This window comes from Beta vulgaris, chromosome 7 (assembly GCF_026745355.1).
Source record: "Beta vulgaris subsp. vulgaris cultivar EL10 chromosome 7, EL10.2, whole genome shotgun sequence".
Taxonomy (NCBI): Eukaryota; Viridiplantae; Streptophyta; class Magnoliopsida; order Caryophyllales; family Amaranthaceae; genus Beta; species Beta vulgaris.
In genome coordinates this window covers 25,524,949-25,535,203 of record NC_079208.1, presented here as the reverse complement: position 1 = coordinate 25,535,203, position 10,255 = coordinate 25,524,949, and the positions used below count along the sequence as shown (strand labels likewise).

At 36.3% G+C, this 10,255-nt stretch overlaps 1 protein-coding gene across 1 annotated transcript; it reads left to right on the top strand.

Moving 5' to 3' along the window:
• Positions 1 to 446: 446 nt before the first annotated feature.
• On the top strand, positions 447 to 9,982 carry LOC104899052 (ubiquitin carboxyl-terminal hydrolase 23). The gene is given in 12 exon segments (XM_010686184.4): positions 447 to 865; positions 1,300 to 1,414; positions 1,820 to 1,930; positions 2,536 to 2,708; positions 2,846 to 3,169; positions 3,961 to 4,086; positions 7,072 to 7,647; positions 7,759 to 7,875; positions 7,997 to 8,624; positions 8,992 to 9,082; positions 9,369 to 9,475; positions 9,478 to 9,982. Coding segments are annotated over 12 exon segments (2,763 nt in total). The 5' UTR covers positions 447 to 574; the 3' UTR covers positions 9,582 to 9,982.
• Positions 9,983 to 10,255: the final 273 nt, after the last annotated feature.

Here is a 10,255-nt window from a genome sequence, read left to right as displayed (position 1 = left end):
AGTACAAAGACGTGGTTCAAAATGTTTTTACAATACTCTTATTATTACTGCTATTTAATAATTCATTTGTGTTGTTCATCCACTTCGTTAAGATACAGGGTTTTTTCTTGTTTCCTCTTCAACAAATGCTACATGCATAAAAATATTATTATAAGGTATGCTCACCCTCAAATATTATAAGGTATGCTCACCCTCAAATCAACATATACCCTTACGACACAAATGTAAATTTTTCTTTTAAAAATTTCTCTGAATGGGCCCTGTGTAAAGACAGTCCAGATAAATTTTTTTTACCAAATTTTTTTTCAAAATATAAATTTATATAAAAATAATATTATAAATATGTTCACCCTCATATCAACCTAATACATATATATCCTCATGGCACTAGATAAATTTTTCTTTTGAAAATTTCTGTTTGCGGTTGGAATTATTATTTTTGGTTTTTGGTCTTTGGTTTTTGGTTGAAATTTGACAACCCAACCCTAACAACAAACCCCTTCGTTCTCTTCTCTTCTTTTCCCACTCTCACTTATCAGCCGCAGCAAAACTACAGGGCGTGTCTGCTTCATCAATGGACGCTTCTCCTCCTCCTTCTCTGCAACATCGTCGCATCGAGTTTCATTTAGCTAGAAAACCTTTCTCTTCTTCCTTCTCCAACAACCTCAACAATTTTTCCAATTTTAAGCTCGAAACTTTGAACCCTTCTTCTTCTTCTTCTTCTCCTTTTAATCATCATCCTAATTCTCAACCACCTCATCCTTCGTCTTCTTCTTCACAGGCTAGTAAAAAGCATGACACTTCTGAGTTCTTTGATGCCGCTTTTGATCTTGATTTTGGGTTTCGAATTCCTTTTCGTAGGATTGTAAGTTTGTACCTAATGACCTTTATTTTTTTCTTTTGTCAATTTTGTTTAATTGCGGGTCTTTCTCATATTTTGTTTTTGTAATCTGGGTTTGTGCACATTTTTCTTTCCATCAACAATATTTTCGTCATTTTTTTTCTGAGTTTTTGAATGATTTTTTTTTTTTTTTTTTTTTTTGTGATGTTTAAGCCTTCCAATAATCTCTTTTAGTCATTTATGTTTGATTTAAAATTGTGGGTCTCTCTCATTTGATGTTTTTTGTAATCTGGGTTCGTGCACATTTAATATATGATCAATGATAACTACATCATTTTTCTCTGATTTATTGAATGATTCTATGTAATATTATTGTATGAGTGCTTGTGAAATGCTTGTTTTTGTTATTATCTGGAATGTCATGTATTGTGTCTAAAATTAAGGCATTACTTTGACAGGGTGCTGGTTTGGAAAATCTCGGAAATACATGTTTTCTTAACTCTGTAATACAGTGTCTCACTTATACAGAGCCGTTAGTAGCATATTTGCAGAGTGGCAAGCATCAGAATACTTGTGAGTTTCTTCGGTTATGGTACCCTTCCTTCTCAACGCTATGGATTGTTGACTATTAATACTGCTTGAAATGTGTATTGCCACCGGTATATTTGTATCCACATTTCCACCTTACAATCTCTTAAAGTTAACATCTCTTATCTTTTAAGTACGATGTTAATGATCATTACTTTTTGAAGTGTGTATTGCTACAGGTTATATATCTATCCACATTCCCATATTACAAATTCAGAAAGTGTACATATTTAAGTTGGACAAAACAATGATGAAATTATAATTTGTACCCGTTGTTGCAGGAGACTTCATGCAAAAGCTGTTTTGTTCTTTCTTGTGTACTTTTATTTTCATTTCAAGTTTTGCAGCTAACTTATTCTTATGATTAAAACATTCTTGCTATTGATGTAGGCCATGTTGCTGGTTTCTGCGCGCTGTGTGCCATACAGAAACATGTTAACCGTGCCCTACAATCGACTGGGAGAATATTAGCACCTAAAGATCTTGTTTCAAACTTGAGATGTATCCTTTTAGAATATTGAGCTAATTTTGTGCAGTTGATGATGATTGTGTATGCTTTTATCTTAAGCACCGTTGTGATCTATGCTACCCCCTTTTGACTTTTACTTGGAATGTAGAAGTGTCTGCATGATGCTCTATGGAAGAAAGATTCTTCATTGTTGTTATTGTAAAGTTCAGATGCCATTGTCATGGTAAATAGGGTCCTCTGTGCAGTCTACTACTTGTGGGATATTGGTTTGTTTGGTCATATGGCTAGACTATGTAATATCACCTCCATGATATTTCTGTGGGTGATTGATGTTCATGTCAGTTGTTTAGAGGTTATTCTTTGTGATGGAAAGCCATTGAGGTTTAAAATTTTGAATTCACTTTTTATTATACTTCTTTTTGGCTTAATTTTAGTGGGTAGGATTAATTTTTGAGTTTTAAATTTTAGTTTATATGCTAAGAATCAAAAGATATCCTAAAAGCTCTAAAAAAGCTGAATCACATTCTTTTGTTGCATCAAGTCTCTTTTTTTATCGCTCTCTGGATTTCTTGTTAGCGTTTGTCATCCCAGTCCAGAGGGATATCGTATGCTTTATGCTCCTTGACTTCACAATAAGGCATATCACGGAACTTTCGAAATGCAAGACAAGAGGATGCACATGAGTACATGATACATTTGCTGGAGTCAATGCACAAGTGCTGCTTACCTTCAGGTGTGCCTGTTGAATCGGCAGGTGCTTATGAAAAAAGTTTGGTCCACAAGATATTTGGGGGTCGTTTACGCAGCCAGGTAAAAAGGAGGGAGTAGTTAGATATGTGAATACTTTGTAAGTTTCAGGGTTCGCTGACCACAATATGATGTCTAATGCAAGAAGGGTAATATTGACGTGTAATGTTAAATCTGATGTATTACTCTCTAATTTACAGGTGAAATGTATGCAGTGTTCCCATTGTTCGGATACGTTCGATCCATTCCTAGACTTGAGTCTTGAAATAATGAAGGCAGATTCGGTGTACAAGGCCCTCATGCACTTCACTGCAGCTGAGCAATTGGATGGTGGAGAGAAACAGTACAAGTGTGAAAGGTGCAAACAGAAAGTTAGGGCGCTTAAACAGCTCACAGTATACAAAGCACCTTATGTTCTAACTGTCCATCTTAAGCGTTTTCGTCACTTTGCTGGGCAAAAGATTGACAAGAAAGTGCATTTTGGCTCCGGATTGAATCTCAAACCTTTTGTCAGTGGAGCCTATGTATGTTCATTGGTGTCCTTCTTTTGTTGATTATCAAGTTAGTGCTTCGTATAGCTTGAGAAAATATGCAGATCTTTTCTTAATCGGTTGTGGCTTCAATTTTGTTTAGGAGTCGTATTCTAGGCTCTGTGAAGTGATCACTTGACAAATTTATAGATAGAGTTTGCACTCTACAATATGTAGAAATTTATTGTTCTGAAGTCTTCATAATTTTGAAAAGAACTCTAAATGTCGAACAAAGAGTTGAATGCCTAAAATACGAAGGGTTTTTAGTTATGAAGAATAACTAAATGTGTGCCATTTTCGTAATTAGAATGGAGTATCTACTTCGTTTATAGTAAATCTGGCATGTTGTTTTGAAGATGGCCCCTACTATCACTATGTGTAACCTCAGGTTTTGTTGTGGGTTTTAGCTTTTTTGATCACCAATATATAGTCGGTTACACTTCAAACTATCTGAGATCCACTTCTATGAATCCCATACTTGCTTATGAAAGAGGAATTATTGATATTTGATACTTTTGTATTGCGTGTCCGCTGGAATGAATTTACAGAGACCATCTGGACTTTGGAATATTTTCTATGAATTGAAGATTGTTATTAGTCCTTTTTGGCATGATGGCATCCTCCCTTCAACAAAGAACCATACACTTATAAGAATGTGAAGAATACCATATTCAAATTTGTGGTAGAGGTGGTTTAAGGCTTTAAGAAGACTAGATCATCCTTTAGGACTGGTAAATTATGCATGTTAGACTTTGGTTATAATGCTATATATTTTGTCCTTTCAGGAGGGTGAGTTGACTTATACACTCTATGGAGTCCTGGTTCACGCTGGGTGGAGCACGCATTCCGGTCACTATTATTCTTTTGTACGCACCTCAAGTGGATTGTGGTACTCACTTGATGACAACAAGGTTAGTCATGCATCTCTTTCTCAAACTGTTTAGTACTGTGATAATTATATGCTGAAGTAAATATCCTATGTTTCAAGGAAGTTGGAGTTACTGATATTGGATGTATAAGAACTGACCAGAGTCATCTGAGATTTTATGCTGGCAAAGGCCTTTGGAGGAGTGATTTTAATTTCTTTTTTTTTTTTGTGCTATGGGCTGCATGTCATGTATTGACTTGGCTCATGTGTTGTTTGCACCTTACTACATGGTCTTAGCAATCCTTTGGGTGTGGTAAGCCAATGGGCCGTCAACTTGATGCCTTAGGAGTATGACCTTTTGTAAGGAACATAGTATTAGCCTGTCAGCTAAGGTGCTATTAGATGCCTCATGCCTCTAAAATCTCAAGCATGATGAATTGTGATGTTTTTCTTTTGCAACAACCATCATGTTTGGTACCTTGAAGTTCTAATACAATGTGCGTTGTAATACACTCCTTAGACATGTACCTAGCAACAATCAAAATAATAAGGGATTTTGTTGCATCATCGACATGTTTGATAAGAGGTGTTTATTTTGTGCCATTGAAAGGTCACCTCTCATGCCTCTAAAATCTCAAGCATGATGAATGGTGATGTTTTTCTTTTGCAACAACCATCATGTTTGGTACCTTGAAGTTCTAATACAATGTGCGTTGTAATACACACTCTTTAAACGTGTACCTTAGCAACAATCAAAATAATAAGGGATTTTGTTGCACCATCGACATGTTTGATAAGAGGTGTTTATTTTGTGCCATTGAAAAGCCACTTGGTTATAGTTTGGTAGTAGAGACTCTTGAGGCCGAAGTTTCGAAATAAAAAATTGAGTAACTTTTGGTCTAAATACTTCATCCTTTTTTTAGTACTCCCAACGTTTAAATGTTCACATGGACCAAGGAGAGGAGAGAGATAGATAAAGTTAAAAAAGAATCCCTATGTGCTAGGAGAAAGAAAGGGAGAATATATTGCCAAAAATATCAACTTTGTTAGTAGTAGAGAACTTCCTAAAATGATATTTGATATTAGAAAAACAATGGAAGTATTTCTTTTTATAGTTCTTTTTGAACAATACCCACATTAGCTAAATATGACTAGTAGCAAAATATCTTTTCATATATAAAAGTGTTGAAAATATTAACCAAACAATTCTTTGACATGTGATCTAAATTAGGATATATTTGCAAGGGGTGGATGTTTATACAACAATATGGAGAGGAAAGGGCATATTCATATTCCATCATTAACCAGTGACATTGGTAGGAAATAAAAGATGGAAGCTAAGGGGGGCCAAATAAAGCAAAAGTTTGACAAATGAATAAGATTGAAAACTTGAAGTCCCACATTGGTAGATAAGAAAAGGACGTAAGCTAGGCGCATATTAAAGTAAAGTTTGACAAAGCTCAAACTGTAAATCTGGGTATATACTTCGGCATGGCCTTGTTTGGTCCTTTGATATGAAGTTGAGTTTGGGTCCAGATCTATCGGCCTGATTTAGTTTGTCCTCGGATATGGGTTGTGCTTGTGCTAAGCATGCTAATGACCATTTTAAGCTCAAGCTGAACTTAAAATTCCTAGAGTTCTAAGCAAATGAAACTCGCTATCTCGGTCTCAGGTGTGAGTTATGAGTATAATATAACATCATGAGTTCAGCAAGGGTATGTTGAACTTAATACGTAACAAGCTCAACCTGAGCAGGGTAAAATTGGTTTCAAAGTTGCTTTGTTAGCACCTGTAATCTTATTCGATACGACAACCAGCTACTCTTTTGAATTTTGGATTTGGATTAAGGAATTTTTTTGGCGATGCTAGTTGTCTTCTGGAGTTTATATTTGTCAGTTCCACATGTCATCAATTCATTGTTCGAGTTGTTTTACCATATTTTGGATGTACGAATTTAGAAATTTATCTCTTCTTTCTGCAATGAAGGGATTATATAGGTTGGATTATCTTCAATATTGAGTGTCAACTTTTGACAAGTCATGTGTAAGAATGAGAATAGTGGGTTTTACTTTGTACCAGAGTTATTTGTGGATAGAATTAGTTAAAATTTTCAACTAGCAATGGCACTCCACTTTATTGTGGATTATATTGGGCCTGATATTTGAGCCTAGCTGAAAGATGTCTGCTATTATCCTTGATAAAATTCATTCTAGGCGTAGTGGCATTTGCTTGCATTTCATCAACTTTGCCTTTTAAGTATTACTCTTTTTTCTTTTTATAGTTGAATTATTCGAATAGCAATGGCACTCAACTTTATCGTGGATTATATCAGGCTTGATGTTTGAGCCCAGCTGAAAGATGTCTGCTACTATCCTTGATAAATTTCATTCTAGGCGTAGTGGCATTTGCTTGCATTTCATCAACTTTGCCTTTTAAGTATTACTCTTTTTTTTATTATAAAAAAAGAGAAAAATACAGTAAAAAAATGTAGAGGCTATCATTATAATACTGGAGTAGCTATCGTAAGAAGTTTTCAGTGGTTGTACTCGTAATCTTTTTAGCAGTATCACCTTGTATCCCTTTCCTTCCCGACTTAAGTTTCAGATTGTGTGTGGTAGATCGAAATGCACCATTTACAGCGATACCAGTCCATTGAATATTTGAATGTGAAAGCCATAAATACAAGATGTGGGATATTAAGGCTTTTTTTCTGGGAGGTAGAGAGTGATCCACAGTAGACACTGGGTAGGAGCATCTTGAAACTTAGGCCCCATGATGCTGATGCATAGATCTATTATGATTTTGCTTCCTGGTGTCTAAGCTTGTGTTTGTGTGCTGTCTTTTGTAACTTGATCTTTCCTCATTGGGAAAATAAGCAGGACTGGTATATGGTTGAATATCTTAGGTTTTCACGTGCCCTTTTTACCGAATAGATCAAACTGTTAGTGTAATGATTTGTAAATGGGTGTTAGTTTGGTGGGTCCTGGATCACTCCTGTTGATTCTTTGTTTCATGTTTACATGACCAGGTTATTCAAGTAAGTGAGAAGACAGTCATGGAGCAGAAAGCATATATGTTGTTTTATGTCCGTGATAGGAAAAATATTGGCCCTAAGAAAGCAATGGATGTTGTTCACAAGGAAAATCTGATCACAACTATGCGAAATGCTTCAAGCTCCATCCCTGGTGTCAAGATCTCTCAAATTAGTCATGCTGACATGAACTCAAAGGAAGGTATTCCATCTGGTCTGGCTGTAAAGCATATTGAAGGCCTTAATGCTTCTGAAGTTTTGGCTCAACCTAATACATCAAAAGACACCTCATCAAACAACATTGCATTGGAGAAAGAGATGAATCAGAAATCAAGCAGCACAGTCTTATCAGAGTCTTCTGTTTTGAGGAAGGAAAATTCATATGATGGAAAGGTGCACTTAGCAACTAAGTGTAGTGGTGGTGATCTTTTTGAAAAGAGAATCAAAGATACAGCTTCTGTGGCCGGTTGTGATGACAACAGCAAGAAGAATTTAGCATCAGTTGAGAAGGTGTCAACTCCTGAATGCATATCAAGTCTTGCTAATGGTCTATGCAACAAAGATACTCACATGGTAGTTCTTATATTTGACCTAGACATCATAATTTAATTCTTCATTTCTTTTTTTCGGGTGCAATTTAATTTGCTTGGTTGGTGAGGCTTGTGTATCTTTTTGCATTTTCAGGTCAGTTCTGCTGCAGGCTCAAAAAAAACTGATGATAAAAATGATGGTAAGCCGAAGACAGTAGTTCAAGACTCTGCTGCACAACTGTTAACTCAAGATGTGATTGGCAACATCAAGGTATCTGTCGTTGGTTGACTCCCCCCCCCCCCCCCCCCCCCCCCGTTTCCCCCAAATAAAGTAAAAGTTCTCTCACCAAGTGGAGAAACATTGACGCTTTCTTGCACTCGTTTTTGTAAAGGATGGACCTTCAGATCCCATGTCTGACATTCACTCGGTATCTAGCAAACCAAGAGTTCAAAGTCCAAGTTTTAATGGATTGTCTCGTGCAAAATCTTCTGAAACCACACCTCGGCAAAGATTGATGAAGCAGATTTTGAAGTCTAAGATTGGGATGCATCTTAGCACCAAGATGCTATTTGGGGTTTCTTTAGGCTTGAGGAAGAGGAAAAGATTCAGAAGGACGAAGAATAATTCAAAATCTGTTACGCAACAGCACTTGCTTGCTGAGGATATTGTCCTTGCAGATATGGGTCCATCAACTTCTGATTCTGATCTTGTGGGTAGTTTTAAAAATTTCCGCAAGAGAGGTTACAATACATGTGTTAGAGGAGAAAAAGGTACTTCCAAGAATTGTGCCATGACTTCGAACCAGAACTTTCCAATTGTGGATTTAAATGACGGGCATAAACACAATATCTCGTCTACCCAAACTGTGCCAGCAAGTTGTAAGCTGTCTCAGGAAAGTACTGCAGTGTTTTTGGGAACCAATGGCAAGGATGTTAATAATTCATGCTCGAAAGAACCCAATTTTCAACTGGAAAATGGAGTATCTATTGTTTCCACCAAAGCACTGGAGGAGTCAGCTGGTGAGTAATAATTTTCAGCCAAAATATGTTAACTGAATCATCAGCCAAGCCTAATACTGTTGATTTCTATGGTTTATAGTGTCTTCAGAGGTTTGGAATGATATCTATGTTATTTACATGTACATATATATAACTTCGAAACCTCTATTGGTATTTATTTATCTTAAGTTCCAGTGCTTAACTAAGCAACAGATTTCCCAATGTTAATTGTAGATGCAGCATTGAAGTACTGATTTATCACATGCACTCTTGTTTTACTGTTGCTGCTCAACTGTGCTTTATTGTTTATGTTGTATTGGTCCCCATCATTGCTCAGAAGCTTGAATATCCTGTAATTGATGGTAGTCTTCATGGTTTCGGGTTTCAGTTGGAAGCTGGAAAGGTGTGTTGTCTTATTCAGAAAAAATGGAATCCAATGGACAGGATACTTTCAGCATTGGCCACGTCTTGGATGAGTGGTGAGTTTGTTTGCATGTTGTCTTATTATTCTCTTAATTTAGTGTGTGGTTGTTTGTGGGGTTCTCTATTTGGATGTGGCATCTCTAATCTGTAAGCTACACGTGTTGGAGCTTGTTAGCTAAGACCTTCAAATGTTCTGGATAATATAATTGACAATCAGTCCATCAGTTCCGGTCACTAACCTTGTATAACTACGTTATATTACTGTATAATTATGAGCGTCGAGCAATATTCATACGCCTTTCTTTTTGGCTTAACGTTTAGTCTGTTTGATACATTTTCTAGGGATGAAGAATATGACCGTGGTAAAAGAAAGAAGGTAAGGGAGTTCAAGAATACTTTTGGAGGACCAAATGTATTTCAAGAAGCTGCTACGAAGAAAGCAAAGTTGAAGGTAAAGAAAGCAAAACACAACCATGTAAAGTAACATATGGGAAAAACGACGATTTTTTTACAGTAAATGGCTGGAGAATTCATTATGATGTGCTCGCATCATAGGCTTATGCTCGATGAATTCTTCTGCTAGTATCCTACTGTGGCGTACTTCTAGCTGTCACACTTGGATTTTTTTGGGGAAATTGCACCAGTTGATGTTTGCGGGTTTCCGTTCCATGTTGCAGCGTTAAGCATTGGACTCGAAACGAGACTGGTTCTGTGTGCTGGTCTCTCTGCTAGCTATAAGATGATTTGAGTGAGTTGTCTACATTTTTTTTAGAACAGTATTTTTTATTTATTAGAATGACAGAATACTGAGGATCTATGACTCTGCAGTATGTATAACTTATAGGCATTGTAAAAGGTCTTTTATTGCTGGTGTTCTGTCCTTCTAGAGTACTGTTGTATCCGCTTCGGGAATGTAACGGTTGCTAGTACCTTAATAAAACACCATCTTTAGTGCACCTGTCATCTTTTTTCGATTTTTTTATTCCAAATTTCTCGCTATTGCTAAATCTTTGTCTAAGCATTGATGGCCCGTTTGGTTAGCGGTATTAAATAGTGGTAATGGTAATGGTTTCTAGTGTAAATTTGTGAAGTTTTTTTCATGGTAATGTTACTTTATCTTCATACACCTATATTCTTCTCAAAATTTCATTGTCATCTATTATTACCACTTAGGAAGATAGTATTGTGTAGTAATGGAAATTTGTAAAGGAAGATACATGTTTTGACAT